At 34.1% G+C, this 23,620-nt stretch overlaps 1 protein-coding gene across 12 annotated transcripts in view; it reads left to right on the forward strand.

Moving 5' to 3' along the window:
- The window catches only part of TNS3 (tensin 3), a 481,975-nt gene that overhangs the window by 280,950 nt on the left and 177,405 nt on the right, over nt 1-23,620 (forward strand). For all 12 annotated transcript variants that reach the window (XM_007500437.3, XM_056804865.1, XM_056804871.1 and 9 more), the window contains 6 exons: nt 9,903-9,955; nt 12,599-12,770; nt 16,758-16,808; nt 17,400-17,522; nt 20,734-20,798; nt 23,341-23,424. In XM_007500437.3, the coding sequence (XP_007500499.2) occupies nt 9,903-9,955; nt 12,599-12,770; nt 16,758-16,808; nt 17,400-17,522; nt 20,734-20,798; nt 23,341-23,424 (548 nt within the window). The remainder of the gene's footprint in view (nt 1-9,902; nt 9,956-12,598; nt 12,771-16,757; nt 16,809-17,399; nt 17,523-20,733; nt 20,799-23,340; nt 23,425-23,620) is intronic.

The raw sequence follows: 23,620 nt of genomic DNA on the forward strand, positions 1-23,620 counted from the left end.
TTGAATTTTAATTGTTACCTTGTTTCTTTTAAAAAATATTTTCTAGGCTTAAGTTTTAAATCGAACTTATATTTAAAATTAAAAAAAAAAACAACTAGAGGAGAGATAAGAATGGGCAGGCTTTATTTAGGTTAATCATAGACTGGTCAGGTACTTCCTATACAGCATACTAATCCAAGGTTGGAGTTTTAATTTTTAAAACTTAAAATTCTTCAGGTAGAGTTTGCTAATTTTCTGTTTTCTCAACTCAGTAATTCATCAATATAATTTAATTCAGTTTAACAAATATCCTTCTGAACTGTTACATCTTTTAAAGCCCACTTCAGATATGTCTTCCTCTGTGAAGTTCTTCTGTCCCCATTCTCCTTCCACTTCAATAAAATGATCTCCTCTACACCTCACCAAACACTTTCCTTTTCTAATGCTGTTGTACTTATGTATTAATGCTTGATGTAAGTTTGATGAAGGCAGAGAGTCTAGCTTTTCTAAGCATTTTCCCTTAGTGCATACTACTACTAAATGCACACAGTGATTATAGTAAATGTTTGTTCAATGAATAAATGGTCATCTACCTGGCACAAAGTAAGAATAAAAATGCAATATAACTGTCCTCATCCTCAGGCAATTTGCAAGGTAACTGGAGGCACATGATAAATACACATGAAATAGAACTGTCACTAAGATCCAGAATATGTAATATGGACCATAAGAACTACAGAAGGACAGAAAAGGGAGAAATGATTACAAGTCAGAGTAGTGTAGGAGGAACTGGGTTTTAAGCTGAATTTTGAATTGTAAATTTTAGATAGAAAAGAATAAAGATGTCACACTCCATGGAGAACAATATGACAATATGGAAAAGAGTACAGGTATTTAGAAGAAAGCTCAATCGACTTGAATAGTAGTGATTAGAGGCAATAATTTGGATAGGTGAAATGGGACCAATTCATCAAATGATTGAATTCCTTACCAAATTGTTTGAAATTGATTGGATAAGGGACAGCTAGGTGGCACAGTGTAGAGAGAGCCAGGCTTGGATATGGGAGGTCCTAGGTTCAGATATGGCCTTAGACACTTACTTCTTAGCTGTGTCACCCTGGGCAAGTCACTTAACTTTGGTTGCCTAGCCCTTACCTTCTGCCTTGGAACTGATATTTAGTATTAATTATAATTTAGAAGATAAAGGTTTTTTAAAAAAGAAAGAAAGAAATTAAATGGATACAAATACTAGGGAGTTCTAGGTCCCCAAATAGGCAGTGATATAAGGAAAGTATCAATTTAGGATTTCTATGGTAGTGATATGCACACTATATAGGGTAGTAATCAGGCAAGGTCTGCAGTAACCAATGAGATTAATTAAGAGATTTCAAGTCTAATCAGTTCTATATATCACTGGTTTGAAAATGAGAATTTGTTCCAACACGACCAACATATTAAGGAATATTTTAGCATAGTATACATTTTTAATTAGCTTATCCATGATTTCATGGGAGATAAACATTAAGAATACAGAAAACCACAATAACTCATAACCAGTTGATAACAAAATGAATACAGTGCTGGAGTCAGGAAGATCAGAATTCAGTTCAAAGCCTTTTAATAGCAGTGTGACCCTGAGCATGTCATTTAACATCCATTTGCTTCACTTTTGCCAAGTGGGGTTAATACTAGCACCCATATTGCAGGATTGCCATGAAGATCAAATGAGATAATATTTGCACACTTCCTAGCACATAGTAGGTATGATATAAATGCTAATCTCCCACCCCTCCCTTCAACAAGCAAACTTCATGTCTTTGTCAATCTTAAATATCATATTTATTGTGGGGTTTTGGGTACAGTAGAAGCTGTGGGAAGAGGAGGGCTAGTCTGTTCCCACAAAGTCAACTACCCCCTGTAACCTCTCTACCCTAGGGCTAGAGCACCATGCTCACCTAAACTAACTTGCTTAAGACTTAACCATCTCAGGTGATAGGATATAGGCTTAATAGCAGCATTTCAGATAGCTAGAGGCCATGGGCTCAGCCCCTACTTATTGCAATATTTATGTCATTCTTAACCATTTAACTGGTATAAGAATTGCTACCAGTCTTATTATCTTCCTATTTTAAAAAGTGTCAAAGTTTTGAGCATTATTCCTCTAAGTTCCTTTCTGCCATTTGTATGGTAGTTTTCATTTTGTGATTTTGCATAAAGTGGTGCCTTTTGAGAAAGATGATTCCAGTTAAATGATTAAGAGCATAGTGGTAATTATTGATAGAAATGGGGAACCCTGTACAAATACCAATGTCATAATTTCCATAGCACCTGGTACAGTATCTTACAATCAGGAAGTATGTTGATTATCTGATTACATTATTTCATGATACTGAAACACTTTTTGCAATATCTAGTGGGGAGGAGACAGACACACACACACATACACACACACACACACACACACACACACACAGAGAGAGAGAGAGAGAGAGAGAGAGATGGATACACAGACAGCAGAAGGACTGATAAATTCAAAGATGGCTAAAATTAGGAAGAAACTTTGACATCTTTCTTGTCTAACTCCTCAAATAAGCATGGCACATCCTTTTTTTCATTCTCAGCACCTTACTCTGACTTTACTTTGAATCATGCACAATTCATATAAGAAGTGAGAGATTAAAGGGAGAAATCAAGAGGGAGAGATTAAATGCACAAAGGAAAAGAATGAAAATGAAACTTTCTGATATAAGACAAATGGATAAGTTCTTTGTAGGATGGAAAGAAACAAAATGAGTCAGAGAGAAACTGTATAGAGAATGGGAGAGAGTAGATAAAGGAAAAGAGGATACCTTCTTCTACCAAAAAAGAAAAAAGAGAAGAGAAACATAAATAGAAAGAAAGAGAGCAATAGTTTACTCCAGAAAGGATAATAAAGATAGACTGGAGCCGGTGAAAGCAAGGAATAATGAATGAATCCAGTTGATGGGCTGAAATGAGATTAAAGTGTAAATTGGACAAGAGTTAAATAAGCTGAAAGTAGCAAGATAAGATGAAAGATGGGAAGCAAAGTGGCATTGTCACCCAGATTTTAATCGACAGAATTTAGATAACTCCAAGTACTAGCTTTCACTCAGGCCAAGAAGAGATGAAGTGAAAACTCTTTGCTAAACTTGGTCTATGGAGGATACAGCTTCTGCTGTAGCTGTATCTAAGGCAACTGCTGCCCTCTGCTGCTGGAGTTCTTAGTGTTACTCTTGCTTAGAGAAATCTGGAGAATTATGTGCCTTGCAAGCATCACTGACTGAATTCAGGAAAAATTTATTGTACTCAAAGAAGAATTAAGATGAGGAGAAAGGAGAAATTAAAACAACAGATCTTCACAAATAAAAACTGACATTTTACCCAAGAAATCTGAAAATCTGAAGAAACTTAAGGATGTCTATTATTGAGGGAGAAACAGGAAAATGTAGAATGTCTTCTCTCACTTCCTGTGGAGGAGTTTTCCCTACCAACAAACATTTACAGTACAGGGTAGCACTTTGATAATATTTTATTTTCTCTTCGGCTCTAGTTTATTGAGTTGTTTTAGTCATGTCTGACTTTTTTGTGATTCCATTTGGGATTTCCTTGGCAAAGATATTAGAGTGATTAGCCATTTCCAGCCCATTTTACAAATGAAGAAACAGAGGCAAATATGGTTAGGTGATTCTTCCAGGATCACATAGCTAATAAGTGCCTGAGACAAGATTTGAATTCTGGATTTTTTTACTTCAGACCCAAAAATCCATCCACTGCACAAATCAGCTGCCACCAGGCTAGAGTAGAACAATTCCATTCTTGGTTCTCAGAGACAAGCAAGATCTCATTGAAGAAAGATTACCTCTCCCACGTATCCCTTTAAGTCAATAAGAATTAGAAATATTTCAACAAACTTTTATTAAGCATCAATTATGGGCACTGTAGAAGGACATGCTTCTTATATGCCAATAAATTCAAATGTCTTTGCTTGGTCTCTATAGCTCTGGCCTATCCTCCCAACCCCTCTTCTTCCCCAACCAGGACTCCTCCTCAAAGACATGGGATAATTTGAATGCATTATTATATCAGGATCTGGCATATGCATTCTTTTATTTGTTTATTTTTACCTACTCACAAGCACTCCTTTTTTTTTCTTCCTGTCTTTTCTTCTAAGAATATCATAATGTCTTTGAGAATAGAAATCTTTTATTTTGGAAGGTTCTTCAGTTTCTACCACCATTTACTGCACTTGTACATTGGATCTTCCTTTCTTCATCGTTTCTCTTTTATTCCACTTGGTACTTGTCCAGGTTCAGTTCCTCCTAAAGGTGTCTGTCCTTGAGGTCAATTTCAGGGGAAGCATGCAACTTCTAGCTAATTAGTTATATTACTTATCTCTGTTTGCAATATTTAACCATTGAAAACTCTCTCTATGCCCAGGGGTGTGGTGATAAGGGACTTCTCACCTTAACAGAGCTGGCTGGGCCTCAGCAATAAGGAACTGTTACTCATAGTAACGAGAATAAATAAGGGAATTAACTGAGAGTCTGTCTTACTCCCCCTCACTCCTTTTTATGCATGATCCCTTCAGAGAAAGAGATAATGAGAAGAATAATAGTACAGAACAAAGTAGAGGTAAAATGAACTATTCTGAGAAAATAGAGACTTTAAAAAAAAATAATGACAACTTTAGCTTTCCCTCTAAGTTAAACTGATTCTCAGGCTAGCAAATCAGAGAAACAAAGGGTAGCTCCAGATCTATGGGATCATCAATTTGGGATCAGAAACACCTTAGAATTCTTTTTTTATTATGACCTCTGTTTTAAAGATGAGGGAGACAGGATCATATAGGTCAAGGGACTTCTCAAGTCACAGATCATAATAGTAGTGATTGACAGAAACCATACTGAAACCCTGGTCCTCTTGAGTATTAACTCAACACCTTTTTTCCAATAAATGCTGCTTTTACCCCAGAGGAGTTAGACTTGAATGTGGGCTTTTCAAGTCATTACTTGTAGAACTTTGGACAAGTTACCTAACCTCTCTGGAACTGTGTGCTTTCATCATTTAATTTAAATGAATTAAAATAATCTTTAAAATCCTTCTCATTCTAAATTGTATTATCAAAACCTTGTCATCCTTTCAGTTTCAGTCTCCTTTTTCCTTTTTTGAATTCTAGACAATGTCATACATGGTAATGTAAAAACAAGTATTTTTTTAAATGGAAAAATAAGTTCCTAAACCATGGAAAAAATGGTGTGTTGGATTTTTAAAAATCTCAAATAAGTAAAAATGTTTATTTAAAAAAACAATTCACATCCTTTGTAACATATTGTATAATATCTGTCACAAATATAATAATGTCTTTATTGACTAGTTTTCCATTCATCTTTTTTCTAAACAAATATAGAATCATATTCCTCTGTAAGAAATTATGACTTGTAGACAATGGCTTTTTGATTCTATTAAAGTATTTAAATCTAGGAACCTAAAGTCAAGGGGATGAAGGGTCTTTCTCAATATAGTGCCCTTTTTAATTGATTATTCTATGGTGATTGGACAATCTTAAAACTTGATTACTAACATTAGGTAATTAGTGTGCCTTAAAAAGAGTTTAATAGGATTTGGTTCAAAGTTCAACTAATTGTACTATTTTTATAGATTGTTGTTTTTAGAATGGCTTTGTTTTACTCAGCTATATGCCAATAAATTTCATAATTTAAGTAAAATGGATGAATACTTATAAAAATACAAATTGTCTAAACTAACAGAGGAAGAAAGAGAATATTTAAAGAAATCTGTTTTAGAAGAAAAATTGAGCAGGATATAAATGAACTTCCTAAGGGGGAAAAAAAAGCATTTGGAGCAGATGAATTTACAAGCAAATTTTATCAAACATTTAAAGATTTTCTAATTCCAATACTAAATTAATTATTTAGAAAAATTGGTAAGGAAAGAGAACTGGAAAACTCCTTTCATGAAACAAATATGGTGCTGACACTTAAATCAGGAAAAGCAAAAACAGAGAAAGAAAATTATAGGCTAATTTCATTAATGGATATAGATGCAAATAATCTAAATAAAATATTAGCCAGGAGACAGGAGATACAATAATATATCACAAAAGTTATACATTATGACCAAACAGGATTTTTACCAGCTATGCATGGATGGCCTAAGGAAAATGATTAAGATTATTGATTACATCAACAAAATATTAACAACAATCATATGATTATATAGATGCAGAAAAAGCTTTTAAAATGCAACTTATTCCTGCTAAAAATACTTGGAAAGTATAAATATAATTGGATTTTTCATTAGAATATTAAGTATATACTTAAAACCACAACAAACATTATTTGTAATGGGGAGAAATTAGAAGTCTTCCTTATTAGATCAGGAATGAAAAAAGGATGCCGATTATCACCATATTAACTTAATATTGTACTAGAAATGCTAGCAATAATCAATGAGAAGAAAAAAAATTGAAATAAATAGAATGGGCAAAGAAATAATAAAACTATCTCTTTTGCAAATGATGTGTATATAGAAAATCCTAGATATTCGAGTAAAAGTCAGTTGAAACTATTAATAATTTAAAGAAGGATATAAAATAAACCTGCATAAACCATCAGTATTTCTACATGTCAATAACAATATCAATTAAGAAGATAGTAAAAGATAACTCATTTAAGTTAATGAAAGATAGAATAAAATACCTAGGAATATGTCTTCCAAAACAAATCCAGAAAAAAATAAACATCATTACAAAACACTTTTTATTCAAATAAAGTCAGATTAAAATAATTGGAGAAATATTAATTGTTCATGGATGGGCAGAGTCAATGTAATTAAAATGTCAATTCTACCTTAACTGACATACTTATTGAATGCCATCACATTAAATTACGAAAAATTATTCAATTGAACTAGAAAAATTATTTTATTGAACTACAAAAAATAAGGACAACTCATTTGGAAAAAAGAAAAGAAAAGAATATCAAAGGAAATATGAAAAAAAAGTTAATGAAGGAGATCTATCAATACCAGAATTTGAGCTATATTATAAAGAAGTGATTATCAAAACTGTCTGGTACTGGCTAAGAAATAAAAAAAGTATATCAGTGGAACAGAAGAAGTAAGAAAGGATGATCAGGTTGATTTTAGGAAAAAGACATGTAAATATATGGAATTATGAAGAGTGAAACAAACACAGGCAAACAGAGAAAGAATATCATATACAACTACAAAAATATTATTTGAAAAATGATTTGTATATTCTATTGGATAAAAAGAAATAACTAAGACATAGTTTTACATATAGATATATAAATCAAATATTGTCTTATATAATGGAGGGAGGAAAGGAAGGTTAACTGAATGTATTAATATTTAAAATGTTTCATAAATTAATTTTAATAAAAGAAAAATGGCTGTTTCATCTTATCAAATGTCAGATTTTATAGCTAGTTCAGTGGAATTGTCATAAGATTTAAGATACAAGCTCTATTCAAAGAGCCATACTATGTAAGCACATAAAGTACAGATGTTGCTGTGCAACCATTATACTTGGAGCTTCTTTTACCACATGTAGACTAAGTGATGGAGTCAGTGTCCAGTTATTAAACAGGGCATGTACATGCACATATCTCTTATTGACCTTGTATTGTGTATTTGCTTATAAAATCATTCTCTATTTGGAAGTTTGAATGAGGAAAGAATGTAAGATAGTTTAAGATGAATTCTGGAATTAATATCAATTTCTTTTTGTAGAATTATGAGTTAAAGTTTCTCAGAAGATAAAGAACTATGTCAGTCTTGGTCAGTAGATAACACATTAGTCTTTATTTTGATTTTGGAATTTGACCTCTTCTTGAATCTGTAGATATCTACACTCTGGACTTTTTAAGACCAATGGCAATGGTTCAAAAAAGATGTTGCTCATTTGGTCCTGATGACTTGAATTCACGAAGGACAGTTAGTTGCTTTTTATTATATGCACACACACACACACACACACACACACACTTTCACTTCTCTAGTAGCCCTATTTTCTTCTGTCCTTTTAGACCAAAAAATACTCTCCTTTGCAGAGAAAGCAGAAAAATAAGTTCTGAGTAATTATATCTTCTATTTTCTGCCTTGTATTATTATACTATCCACCATAAGTGCTAATTCTGTTCTTAATTTGATCTTTATAATTGGAATTGGTATTTAATAACATCTTTTCTACTGATTTCTTTGTCAGATAGGAGCTTTTCTGTAATAACTGACTATTGCTTATTTCTTAAAAGTGTTCCCTAAGCCTTATAGACATCATGGCAGTATAGGGAGTTTTGTTTTCTATTTTCATCCAGAATGTGTTTATCAATGACAAAAAAAAGATATTGTTCATTCTTAATAAGGTGATGGAAGAGATGCATATGGAGTCTTAATTTTCTTTTCAAGTATATTCAAGACACACAGATATCTGGTATATGTTCTCTACCAGTTTATATAGTTCAGTGTCAGGTTATTGTATCACACATAACACAATCAGGAGACACCTAATATAAATTCAAGTAACAAAGGGAAATTATTTATTTCCCTCCTTTCAAAATGCTGATCCAAGTTCAAAAAAATTGGAACCATATTAAAGACTTAGTCTTGGGATTCATTTTAGAAATGGCATGGGTAATTTACATAACTAAAGGCCAGATGTTAGAAATTTAAATTTAACAGAGACACTTCATTTGCCATACCAGTCACATACCTAAATGCTACTCATGTATTTATGACTCAACTTATCATTGTCAACATGGTTGTGGTCATCCTTATCAGCCATCAATGTTCCATGCTTATATTTAGGGCTTAAGAATACAAATTCATATAATACCTGGTAAAGTAATTACTTGAGATCTCAAAGTTCTACATTTTGCCGTAAAGATTTGAAAGAACCCTAGAATAGTCCTTTCAAGGTGTCCTTGGCTAAAATGTTCATAACTTAGTGGCCAGCCTACTCATGGAGAGCTACTTGTGGTTAGAATGGAAACTGTCAGTCAATAGTCATTTGTTAAGTGCCTGAGATATGCCAGGAATTGTGCTAGAAACACAAATGCAGAAGCCAGTCTCCAACATCAAGAAATTTACATTTTCATGTAACATGTTGGGAAGGAAAACAATGTATTTGTCTTTCCAAACAAAGATTGAGTGTGTAGCTATAATGCAGTAGCTATGTTTTGGTTTTTTCTTTGATTTGGCATGCAATAAGAAAACTTGAATGTGGAAAGATAGGGTGGGAGAAGAGATGATGTAGAAGATTCTTGGCAAGAAATAATATAGAAGTTCTTGGCAAGAAGGAGGGGAACAGGGGCAGCTAGGCAGCTCACTGGATAGAGTGTGACAGGCCTGGAGTTGGGAGGATCTGGTTCAAATTTGGCCTCAGACATCTCCTATTTGTATGACCTTAGACAAGTTACTTAACCCCAGTCACCTAGCCTTTGCCACTATTTTGTCTTAGAATTGATAATAAGACAAAAAGAAAGGATTAAGAAAGAAGGAAATACCAATAGGGTCAATGGCAAGGTTCCCATACTTGAATAGAATCTTTTATCCTGATGGATAACTAGATACAACTGAGGCGTCTTAAATATAATCAGTAATTTTTCACTCACATGTTTAACAATCTCATCTTAGAATGGTTACAAATCTATTATGTTCCCTATATCCAAAGAATTTGTAATCCATTTTTGGAGCACAAGCATAAAGAGAGGTATTTTCAAAGTAATAAAAACATTGGTTGGAATATTTAGCACAGCACATATTACAAACATGGATTTTTTCTGTGATATGTATTTATGTATGTGGTTTTATTACCCTCCAAAAACTTTAAGATAATAATAATTTGCTTTTTTCCTTCTCAGGCATCCGACAGTTTTTCAAAAAGTTCTTCATTCTGCTGTGATAAATTTTCTCAGTAAGTGTTCCTTCAAACAGTTATTTTGCATCTGTGCTTGTAGTCAACCTTAGATCTTTAGGAACCAATCGTTATATTTTTCAGGTTATGAAATGATTTTGCTTATTTTTTCAAGGTCCAGATTACTTACCTTTTTGAAATCCAAATCACAACAATCCAGAATATCTTGTAATGTAGATAGTGATAGATTGCATTGTAACTACAAAATATAATTTTGAAAGGAAAAAAAATACCAGAACTGATCTATCTAGATTAAGTCTTTGGAGACAGTTTGAAATGGTGAAGAGAAAAAAAAAAAGACTGGGAGTGTGAAAAAAAGGTGTAAAAATTCTAGCTCTTTTTTGTTGGTTTTATCTTGAACACATTGCCTAGCATCTTTGGGTCTCAGGTTCTTCATCTCTCCTATGAGGACAGGACAAAAAATGCTAAGATCCTTTAAAATTCCGACCCTATGCCCCTTCAAATTATTAGCTTTGACTGATTATGCAAAATGATACCTACTCACTGAAAGAGGTAACGGATTCAAGATTCCGAATAAGATATATTTGGGGCATAACCAATGAAGAGATTTGTTTTGATCAACTATACATATGTTACAGAGCTTTGTTTTCCTTTTTTTTCCCTCCCATTGGTTCTGGGGTAGTGGATTGGCATAGGGCAGTGTTCATAAACCTATGGTACAGGTGCCAAAGATTGCACAAAAAGAGCTCTCTGGGCATGCTTGCCACTCCCCCCACCTCCCCAAATTACCCCCAAAATTAGTTACTAGAAAGGCAGAGGGACTCAGGCATAGCTATTCTCCTTCCCCTCTCTACAGTGTCTGATGGCTTTCACATCCCTCCAGCCCTCTGCCCAGCAGCCCAATGGAAGCATAGACTGGGTAAGGTGAGCTGCTCATAGGAGGCAGAGGTAGAGAGGAGGGGAGAGCTCAGGCCATTCCCCTAGGGCATTCCTTACTTCTCCTGGCCTTCCCCCAACAACCCAATGGGAGTGCTTTCTCCCTCCCCTGTGTGGGTTAAGGGAGGAAAGCACACCCAGCACTCAGTGAGGAGGGGCATGACCCCCAGTCTCTGGGGGAGGGGAAGGCTGGCATGGCACTCAGTTGGGGTGCGGGTGGGGAATGGCACTCTGTCTCTAGAGGGTTTACTATCACTGGTATAGGGGAATAGAAATAGACTAGCAAAGAAAATAGAATCATTAAAGAGTCTTTAAGAAAATAACGCAAATAAGAAAAGACAAGTTGGGCAGCTTTGAAAATTAAATGTCTTTATTACATAATTAAAAGAAAAGAAATTGCACCTAATAGATATGTAGTTTTACATGCATTCCTTTTGCTATATCTGTGTGGAGGTACCTATTTTGTTGGTGTTGGGTAAATTCACTAGGAAAAGTCAATTAGGAAAAAGCTAGAGGGATTATGTTCATAATGTCATCCAAACAATTTTTGAAATTGCTTTTCTCAGAACCTATAGTATGATACTTTTGAACATCTTTCAGTTATAGTAACTCATTTTCCTTGGAAGAAAAGTTTTGATTTCTAGGAACAACTCAAACTTAATAAGAGCCCAAAATATGTTGAACTAATAATACCATTTTGAGTCACACCTAATACTGAGTCTTTTCAATTATCCTTGTCAAGGTCTCTTGTATTGTATCTGTCCCTATTCTTCCATTCTCCTTGCCATGTGTACTATTCCAGAGAATCCATATTAATTCTCACCTGGATTATTACAGTAGTCTCCTAACTTGGTACTTATGATATGATCCTAATTTAAAAGGCTAAGGAAACCTCATCTTTCAATTCTAAACTTTAGTCAAACAAGAACATAGTTTCTCAACTGTGATGGGAACTTTCCTCAGTCTTAAGTTTTCTCCCAGAATGGCAACATCTAAAACCAGTATTTTCCTGTTGAAATCTTACTTACAGTTCAGGATCAAGAGTCTCCCTGTTTGTACAGAGGGAATTGGTCTCTCATTGCCAGTTTATTTGTACCCATTCTATGAGACTTAATGAAATTGAGAGTTTAACTTTCTAAAAGTCAAAAGGATAAGCAGAATCGGGATTTGAAACCAAATGTTTTGACTCAATCCACTGCTCTTTCTAGAATACCAAGCATCTGGCCTTGAACTTGGACTTAATGTGTATTGCCTAAAAATACTTAAGGAAATAAGTGAAATGATGAAAAGGAACAATTCAAAAATAGCTTAGCTATGATGGGCCAGCTTAGTGAAGATAGATTAAGATTTAAAGATGGGATTGCAATATTTCAGGCATGATGTAATGTTACCAGATTAGTATAAGAGCAATCAGAATGGAGAGGGAGGAACAGAAAAGAAACATTTTCATGGAAGACCTGAAGGACTTTTTAAATGAAAAAGAGATCTGAGTCAAAGATGACTATAAGGTTTCAGCCTTGACACTTTGAACTTCATTCTTTCATAATTGATACACAAAAGATCTTCACTGAAAAAAAATGCTGACCAGCTGATGAATTAGGTTAAAAAAATTCTCTGTAGTTTGTCATTTTTTAAAAATTCATATAAATTTTTCTAAAATTACTTCCCATTCATTTTTCTATTTTTCATACCCTGGTTCAATTCTTTTTTGGTGTACCTACTTTTGAACCTCTCCACCTTTTACAGGAGTGCCATCTTGGGTCATATCATGGAGGAAGGCTATGAACTGGATCTTACCTACATCACTGAGAGGATTATTGCTGTATCTTTCCCAGCTAGTTGCTCTGAGGAAACTTATCTACATAATTTGCAAGATGTAACCCGAATGCTAAAATCCAAACATGGAGATAACTATCTGGTAAGAGTCAACACAATTCATGTTCACAAATATTAGCAGGACTAGCTTCTAAAAAGTTGTAATATGCTGCCTTTTGTCTTATAATGAATTCAATTTTTCATGTAACTCCAGTTTTCCTTTGGGGTAGAAGGGATTGGTAGGATGGGGAAATTGAGCCCTCCCTGGTAACCTGGAGAAGTAAGTAAGCCCAAAACAATACAATTTGCTGGTAAGAAATTCATGCATATAATAGTGAGTAGAGGGGCAGGTAGGTAGCACAATGGATTGAGCACCAGCCTGGAACTTCCAAGGACCTGGATTCAAATCTGATCTCAGACACTTCCTAGGCAATGTGATCCTAGGCAAGCCATTTAACTCCAATTTTCTAAATCTTTCCATTTGTCTGTTCTAGAATTGATACTAAAAAGGTATGCATTTAAAGAAATTGTGATGATAACAATATACAAAAATATGTACATTATACAAATAAAGATTAGTTTTTATACTGATAGATCTTCTGGGAATATAAATGTAAGCACTACAGAAATAAAATGCCAGTGGTTAAAATAACTTCTCGTTCTTTTGTTTTGTGATAGAATACTAGAATAAAATCTGTCATTTGAGAAAGGAAAGTTGATAGCCCACTTCTTGCCTAATCTTTTGTTAACATGTATAAAAATTCAATAGTATTGGCATGAGTATATTCTTTCTATTCATTTCTCATAATCAGAACAGACCCTTAATTGATTTATTTAACAGGTATATAATGCAGTCCATTCTGCTACATAACATGCCATCTGTCAGACTCATTAAACTTTAGGGACTAAATAAAATGATCTGGGACTTGATGAATAAGTTTGTAGTCCTAGAGCTGTATCACTGAATTTCCTTTACAGCTTTTGTAATTGAAAGTCCATTGCCACTGAATTTCAGTTCTATTATTGCCCTGATTAATAATAAGTAGATTCAAAATGTACTATCAAATTTTTTTTTCTCCTGGCAATTTTAGAAATGTTCCTTTCTGTTCTAAATTGCATCACTGTAGGAATTCTGCCTCTGGGAATTCATATTTTAGGCTTTCTACTAACCTACTCTGCTATGTAGTATAATGGGATTTCAAGTCAAGAGGTCTGCATTTCATTACCAGAGCTGCTACTTAATATTTGTGTAAATTTGGAAATATATAAGTTTAATTTTATGGGCCTTAGTTTTCTTATCTCTAAAAGAGGTAAGACTGCTCAGTCAGTCCTCCGGACCCTTTCTCTCTCCAAAGAATATGATCCTTTGATACAAAAAAAGGGTCTTATCTCAAGAATTTTATAGAAATGGTTATGCTCCTACTAGCTCCAAAAGGGAAGATGGGAGATTCTAAAATATGAAATTTGTATAATTGTTGTCATATAAAAAACAAAAGATGAGACATACAGATGAATACTTGTATTGATTGTAAAATCAACTTATATAAATAATTTTGAAAGGATTAATACTTTGTATTCACTGTGGCTTGTAAATGAGAAAACAAAAGAGAAAGTTTTATTTCATTTTTGAAACCAAAGGAGAGTATCTGGGAATAGTGAAGATCATAAAATATTCAAGTTAAATCAAAGATGAGGGCTAGGCAAATGCCACTGGATTGAGAGATAAAAGTCCATCAATGATTATTCATTCATTTATTTGTTTTTATTTTTCATATATATATATATAATTTTCCCAATTACATGAAACAATAATTTTCCACATACATTTTCAAAAATCATAAAATCCAAATTGTCTCCTTCTATCCCTTCCCTCTCTGCTCCTGGAGATGATAAGCAATTTGATCAGAGTTCTACATGTATTATCATGTAAAGCTTACTTCCATCTTTGTATGAGAATACTTTAATGATTAAGAGAGAAAATTCACTGATATTTTTGATATGTCAGGTTGAAAAGACCAAGCAAGTATTGACAACTAGTTTTTAAAGTTTGGTAGTAACGGAGGAGTGAATGATAAAGGATACTATTTTGAGATATTCTGGAGAAGGTTTGGATTTGGTCTGGTGGTAATAAGGTGGAATGGAAATTGCTTCTTTTATTTTTTTTTTTGAATAACAGAAACCTGCACATTTTGGTATTTGCTTTTCCCTGGCAACTAGGTGATGCAGTGAATAGAATGCTGGACTTGGAGGCAGCAATACCTGGGCTTAAATCTTGCTTTGGGTATCTACTTACTAAATGAGTAACTTTAGGCAATTTACTTAATTCCCTCAGTCTCAGTTTCCTCCTCTTTTTTTTTTTAACATTATTTTATTTGGTCACTTCCAAACATTATTCATTGGAAACAAAGATCATTTTCTTTTCCTCCCCCCCTCCCACCACCTCTCCCATAGCCGATGTGCGATTCCACTGGGTATCAAATGTGTTCTTGATTCGAACCCATTTCCATGTTGTTGGTATTTGCATTAGAGTGTTCATTTAGAGTCTCTCCTCAGTCGTATCCCCTTCCCCCTCTGTAGTCAAGCAGTTGCTTTTCATCAGTGTTTTTACTCCCACAGTTTATCCTCTGCTTGTGGATAGTGTTTTTTCCTCCTTGATCCCTGCAGAATGTTCAGGGACATTGCATTGACCCTAATGGAGAAGTCCATTACGTTTGATTGTACCACAGTGTATCAGTCTGTGTACAATGTTCTCCTGGTTCTGCTCCTTTTGCTCTGCATCACTTCCTGGAGGTCGTTCCAGTCTCCATGGAACTCCTCCACTTTATTATTCCTTTTGGCACAATAGTATTCCATCACCAACATATACCACAATTTGTTCAGCCATTCCCCAATTGAAGGGCATCCCCTCATTTTCCAGTTTTTGGCCACCACAAAGAGCGCAGCTATGAATATTCTTGTACAAGTCTTTTTCCTTATTATCTCTTTGGGGTACAGACCCAGCAGTGCTATGGCTGGATCAAAGGGCAGACAGTCTTTTATTACCCTTTGGGCATAGTTCCAAATTGCCCTCCAGAATGGTTGGATCAATTCACAACTCCACCAGCAATGAATTAATGTCCCTACTTTGCCGCATTCCCTCCAGCATTCATTACTTTCCATAGCTGTCATGTTAGCCAATCTGCTAGCTGTGAGGTGATACCTCAAGGTTGTTTTGATTTGCATCTCTCTGATTATAAGAGATGTAGAACACTTTTTCATGTGCTTATTAATAGTTTTGATTTCTTTGGCTGAGAACTGCCTGTTCATGTCCCTTGCCCATTTATCAATTGGAGAATGGCTTGATTTTTTGTATAATTGATTTAGCTCTTTGTAAATTTGAGTAATTAAACCTTTGTCAGAGGTTTTTATGAAGATTGTTTCCCAATTTGTTGTTTCCCTTCTGATTTTAGTTACATTGGTTTTGTTTGTACAAAACCTTTTTAATTTGATGTAGTCAAAATTATTTATTTTGCATTATGTGACTCTTTCTAAGTCTTGCTTGGTTTTAAAATCTTTCCCTTCCCAAAGGTCTGACATGTATACTATTCGGTATTCACCTAATTTACTTATAGTTTCCTTCTTTATGTTCAAGTCATTCACCCATTCTGAATTCAGTTTCCTCCTCTTAAAAATGGGTATAATAAAAATACCTCTCTTAGAACTTCATTTGATCCTCAAAACAACTCTGGGGTAAGCGTTATAATTATCCTCATTTTATAGATGAGGAGACTGAGGCATACAGAGAGTAAGAGACTTGCCGAATGCTATACAGCTAGTAAGTTTATGAGACAGAAATCAACCTCAGGTCTTCCTGACACGAGGTTCAGTGCTCTGTCCACTGAGCCACCTAGTTTCCTTACCCAGAAGTTCCCTATTTTAAGAAAATACCAGATTTTGTACCTACCCTTTTCATTATATGAAAACCCCCAAGCCTGACAACCCTTTAGATGATAAAGAACTGAATTTCTCCTTTTTTTCAAGAATATGATGTCTTTTATAACATTTAACATTTATAACATATAACATTAGTCTTTGTTTTTTCACTTTACAGGTAATAAACCTCTCTGAAAAAAGATATGATCTTACGAAGCTTAACCCAAAGGTACTGGCTTTATTCTCAATAACCTTCATTCAAACTTCTTCAATTTTGGAATGCTAATCCTTAAGATGCTCATTTTATGTTTATTTAATAGGCCTTCCCATGTGTTTGCTGCTTTGCCTTATTCTCCTAATTTAGAGTTTCATGATCCATCCTTTCCATTCTTCCTCCCTTCTTTTATGGATATTTTTGTTTTTAAATCATTTTGCTACTTCCCATTCATATTTTATTCCCTGCTTTTTAAACAGTATGTGTGGATAATTGGAATTTGCTGATTGAGATTTTAGTTTGATCAGAGGAATTGTGGTCAAGCCTCTAAACCTCCATCCCTCTACCTCGATATCCTTCTCATCTACAGTTCCGAAAGCACATACTGGCATGCCCCATTCAGAAATACTGAGAAGACTGTTGGGGGATATTTTGTTAATGTTAAATAATGCTTTGACCTCTTTTACAAACGGAAGCAAGAACATTGTCTTCCTTGTTCATATTAGCAATTAATGCATGAAGTGAACCTGTAATGCAAAGCATAATGAATGCTACAGAAATGTTGCTTCCATGATGAGGAAGTGAATTTAATTTCTTTTCTCCTAGATTATGGATGTGGGTTGGCCTGACCTCCATGCCCCTCCTCTTGACAAGATGTGCACCATCTGTAAAGCCCAAGAGAACTGGTTAAACAGTGATCCTCAGCATGTAGTGGTTATTCACTGCAGGGTAAGCAAGATGCATTATAAATTGTTCATTTGTGTTCAATTCATTTTAAAATAAAAAATTCAATTTTATCCTAAGGAGAAAAGAATAGAGCTCATGACTTTGTTCTGTTTTGTTCCATTTTTGATGGTCACAAGAAAAACATCCATCTAGACCATAATTTACAACAAAGTTTAAAATCCTTCCACCTTCCTTCCTTTGGTATTCTTTATAAATGGTTTCTGTGGATGGAGCATTGGACTTAGAGCCAGGAAGTTCTGAGTTCAAGTCTAAACTCAGACACGTGTAATCCTCAATAAGTCATTTAACCCTTTTATACCTCAGTTTCCTCTTCTGTAAAATGGGGGCAATCATAGCACATACTTTTCAAATCACTCTAGTATCTTAGCCAAGAAAACCCTAAATGGGGTCAAGAAGAATCAGGCATGACTGAAATAACTGAACAATACTACTACTGAAGGCCACGAAGTGGCTCAGGGATAGGGTTCTGGACCTGCAATCATGAAGTCTTTACTTTAAATTCAACCTCAGACCCTTACCCAAAGCAAATTGCTTAACTATTGTCTGCCTCAGTTGTAAAATGGTGATATAATAGTACTTGTTTCTCAGGTTTGTTTCTAGGATAAAAGGAGATATTTGTAAAATGTTTTGGAAACCTTCACACATTACATAAATCCTTCCTAGCTATGTTATGAAATATGGAGGGGAAAAAATGAACTGTTTCTTTTCTTCTCATATCTGTTTTTATTGACCCTTTTGCCTAGCCATTGTTTTTATTTCTCTTGTGAATCAGAAAATAAACAGGAGCACATGTGTGCTCTTTCAATAATATGTATACTAAGGCAGATTTTTTTTTTCAGAAATATATATATATATATATATTCTTACAAAACAGGAAATTGAATCAGTTTGTTTTTCTAATAAAAAAAGATAAACTGCACAGTGATCATCAGGCTTATCCTCATCAATTTGGGGTTTGGACCTTTTATTTTCTCTTCTTTTCTATCCTTTTAAAAAGTTATTTAAATAACACACAAATATATTCAAATTTCATTCTAACAAATGTTCATTCCTTTTCACTTTCTTCAGGTACATGTGACATAAATTAATCAAACTATTACTCAAAAAAGAATAAATCAGGGTATAATAGCTGATAGATTTATTGTCTTGGACTTTTAAAATACTTTGCTTCCCCTGAACAACTGTTCTTTTTACCTCTAGACAAAACTTGTTGGGTGAAATAATAGGAAACATGTTAAAACTCATAAAAATGATTTATCAGTCATTTGTTCTAGTGTCATGTAAACTATTTAATAAGTTTTGGAAACATTTAGAAAACAAACCATGAAAGACTAGTTCACCTTTAATTCAAAATTACTGACATTGGCTTTAACTGTGGCTTGTCATAAATCATAACTGTTGGGCAAAATTGCTGATATCTGTCAAAATTCATGTGCTTTCCAGAATGAATATTTCATAGATCATCATGCCAGAAATTGTTAAGATAGTTAAGCTTGTCTTGGCTTGGATATTTGAAGAAATGGACAGATTCTTCTTAGTACTTTATAGTTTTTTCTTAATTTAGTGTAAATAATAGCTCTTCCTCCCTCTGCTTTCCTTCTCTTTATCTGTGTTATTGGTTCATTTGAAATATATAATTTTCATGTATATGACTTGGTCCCCAACAAGCCCTTATTTCCTAGTCATTTGTATTAGGAAGTGAGTTTTTGCAAATTGTAAAATAATTTGCATGATAATATTCCCAATTTATATGTTAGAGTGTTGTTTTCCTAGTATTTCAGATAAAACTTCTCTGCTTAAAAATATTACTAGCTCTATGACCTTAGGCAAGTTATGTAAATCTTTCTGAATCTTAACTTTCTACCTCATAAAAATACAAATGAACAATGGCTTCCCTGCTCATTTCCAAGGGTCATGGAAAAGATCAAATTCAGAAAATGGCTGGAAAGCTCTTTATTGAAATAAGATGGGATATACCACTTATATATGAACCACTTGGAAATAAAAAGGAACTTATTTTTTTTCTTTTAAAATTTCTTTTTGCTGTTTTTGCTTTTTGCTTTTTTGACCTTATATTTCTTATGTCAGTTTTCAGAAAGAAATCATGACTTGCATTTTCTTTTAAGAAATTGACTTTATGCTGTTTAACCTCTTTTGCCATAAAAGATTGAAAATTTAGTCATTGGAACTGACTGCAAATGTCACCTTACTAACAATATTTCCAAAAAAGCACCACCTCAAACTGAGCTCTCTTTTCTAATAGACATTTTATTTTATTTTATGGGTAGACAGAGACTGCACAGAGTTAATCAGGTCTCTCTGGTTAGAATATCACTTGTATATTTCTTTTGAATTTTAGTATGAGGTCAGGCATATGACAGATTTTGATATCTGTACATTTCTGGAATAATTATTAAGAAGCTTTAGATCTTTGCCATGTGAATGGGGAATAGAGGAAGGAATGTGGTGCCATTTTATCTGTAGAGGGAGATACAAAGATGGATAGCCCATTTTCCTTTACACTATAGAGGAGTTGGTAAAAAACATTTATTTGAATAAATATAAAATATATTTGAACATTGTAAAGAAATAGAAGTAAAAACCCAATAAAATAGGGTCTATAGTCCTATCTAGGGACAGAAAGCAGTAAGGTGAGTCAAGGTACCAAAAGGTGTACTTGGGATCATCATCACATTGATGTCTGTAGATACTTTGGAGCCTGTCCCTGGGGTGAGATGGTTTTTATCTACCATATGTATGCCCTGCATGTAGTTCTCCATTCTAGCCAGTAAGGGGTGCATTACTTCTATAGATGAAGCAGTGGATTGCTGTCAATTTTCTTGAGGTATAAATTGGTAGTATTTTAATTAGCTGCCTATTGAATTTTGTTGCTCAGCCTCTCCAAATGCCCTCAATTAACAGCTGCTCTGGATTTCTTTCATTGCCTTAAAAAGCTTCTATTACCATTGTATAATAGTATAGAATTAGAGGCTGATTTTCTTTTCTAGGTGCTGATGTAGAATATCAGTGCATCAACCCCAAGAGATGAGTAACCCCTGAAGACTCCACTCGATTTTATCTCTTAAGCATGATCTACTTTTTAATTCATGGAATGTACAGGGCACTTGCTGGTTTATAGTCAGTTCTACATCCCAATTTCAGGATAAATATATATTGATTTTCATTCTCTCAGGGTGGAAAAGGACGGATAGGAGTTGTCATATCATCATACATGCATTTCACCAACGTTTCTGCCAGGTAAGATGAAAATACAGTAAAATTTATTTTCTCTTTATAATATAATCTTTTGTAGTGGAGGGAGAACTGGGCATCAGCAGACCAGGCTTCTAGTTCTAGGCTTCCTATTAACTGGCAAATATTTGTGCCTCTTAGGGCCTTAATTTCTTCATCTGTAAAATGATGGGATTGAACTTGATAACCTATAAGGTCTTCTCTACTTCTGATGTCCTATGTCTCTACTATCAGAAAATGGATAAAGCTGATAATTTATTTCAGCCAGTGGCATTATCTTTCATTTCGAATTTAGAGTGTTGTATCTACTTTCTGAATTTCATATTTGTGGAAATGAGTTCTCTAGTTTAACAGTTTAAAAATGTGAAAATTTTTGGTAGTAGAAATAATTTAAGAGCATTAATAGTCTAGAATGACAGTTGCAATGAGGATATCATGTCTGTCTAAAAGAAATCAGTCTCACTATTTCGGAGTCCTGCTTTGTCTTTGCTTTTCTGTTGCTGTACATCTGAGGTATGGCACACATATTTGGGAAGGAGAATTGTGTTGTGCCCAGCTATATTGTTGCTTGTAATCCCTATACTGATTTTATTTAAATGTGATGATGAGCTAGGAAAGGGAGATTTGAGGAATTATGGAAACTGTATAGCTCAGTCAGAGACTGTGATATGTGCCAGGGGGTAGGGAGTGTATTAAAGTGGGAAGTTGATAAAAGGTAGAGATATGGGAGTGGTACCAAAGACTAGATGCAAATAATTTACCTTATAAATTTCTTATTTCTTATAAAAATAAAATCAATATGAATTACTTCTTTGTCTGTTTTAATTTATTTTCAAATACTCCTTTTGTTTTTTAATATGCCTCTCTAATAAACCGTGAGTTCTTTAATCATCTTCTTTGTTCATACAATCTTTGCTTTTATGTCCAAAGAAAGAAATATAAGACCATTCATATGGTGGTGGTAAAATGTTTGCCTTTTTCCATTAATCAGTAAAATTTTACTTTCAAAATGTTTTTTTTTCTAGAAATAACTTTTTTTCTGCCTTGGAGAAAACCTAATCCCTCAATTTCCTGAAGTCAGTGTAGTGAAGTGAAAATGAGCATTCCACTCACCCACTTATTGATTAGAATAAACATTTGTGTATGGCCAAGTCCAGGAATATTCCTGGTCACATTGAGTTAGTTATTTAATCCAAATATATTTGTCAGAGACCTGGAGGAAATGAGAGAGATTAGCCCACCCTCAGTCTTCCCTCCAGCCTCTGACAAAATGTAATTGTGTGTGGAACTGAAGCTCCATGTAGTCTGGGTAATTCTCACACCTATAGAAGTGTGAGCTTTGTCTATTTCCTTTGGCTGACTGCCCATATTTCAAAACTTGGAACTCTTTTAAGTCAATGAAGGAGATATCAGGAATTTTTATACTTGTCTCTTGAGAATGATTGTAGTCTGCACAGGTTAATAAGGAAATTTCAATTCCAGGGAAAATTATATATATATTTATATATATAATTATCACACACCATTATCAAAATGAACCATCCAAATTTTAAAACTAGCTTGTAGGTCAAACAAATGCCTTAAAGTGTCTCTATTACATAAACTTTACTGGAATCACTTAAAGTTGAGGTTCTTATCCTTTTATGACCAGGATCCTTTTGGAAGTCTGTAGAAGCCTATGGACCCCTTCTCAGAATGAGGCTGTTAAATGAAGTGTTAATATTTTCAGTTGAGCAGATTTTCTACCATTTTCCCCCTCATACAATTCCTCAAAATTTTCTGCCAATTGTTTTCTCTTTCTCTTCGAATGACACTTCACAGTAGTGGAAGATTAGAATTAGGTGTGAGCTGGAAGCTGACTTCTGGAAATTCCTGCCTTCTATCCAGATCAGTTTGTCCTGTGATGAGACACACCTGCCTCAGGGCTCAGTAGCTACAGCTTTGTTCTTCTAGGCAGGCAGGATTAGTAGTGCAAAAAATTCTTAATTGTTCATTTTACATATTTTTGGGGGTATATTTTGGGTCATTTTTTGGTAAAATGATGCTGAGACCACCTTTTTTCACTGATGCTGGAGAAAAGTCTATCCTGGCATCCTAGTAATACAATTATTTCACATCCTACTAATTATTAGTAAACCTGGGTCCAAGAAAATTTGCTTCTGTGGATTTGCTATTTGGTGGTAGCTTGAAAATGAAATTCTTTTGCCATCGTTCTGAGTTATATTGCTTGCCTCTAATGTAACTAAATGGTAGTTGCTTAGTCGAACAAATAATGGGAAGCGACATGTGATTAAAGACTCAGATTTTTAGTAATCCTCAGGAACTGTCTTTACATCCTGAATTGTACATGTTCCTTTGATATAAAAGCATCCTGAGCAGTAATGTTTATATATTGCATCTCTTGCAGGAGTGGGGAAAGGTGGAGGGTAAACAAGTCTTCTCTGCATGTAGTCCAGGAAGTTTGTAGTTGATTTAGAACAGCAGGGAAATGCCTGCAATTTGGGGGAAAACTGCAATTCTGATAATATGTTTTCTTCTTTTTCTATAGTGCTGACCAAGCTCTTGACAGATTCGCAATGAAAAAATTTTTTGATGATAAAGTTTCAGCTTTAATGCAGCCATCCCAAAAAAGGTCTGTGGTTTTTTCATTATTAGTCAAATTATCAATGCAAGAAGAGTTTTTCTTAATATTTTAAAATACTTATTATGCCCATTATAGTTAGCATGTATATACATACATACACATATGTGTGTATAATAGATATTTAAATTTTTATTCTAAAATATACATACTACATATTGATTTTTTTTACCTACAAGATTTAAAG

This window comes from Monodelphis domestica, chromosome 7, assembly GCF_027887165.1.
Source record: "Monodelphis domestica isolate mMonDom1 chromosome 7, mMonDom1.pri, whole genome shotgun sequence".
Taxonomy (NCBI): domain Eukaryota; kingdom Metazoa; phylum Chordata; class Mammalia; order Didelphimorphia; family Didelphidae; genus Monodelphis; species Monodelphis domestica.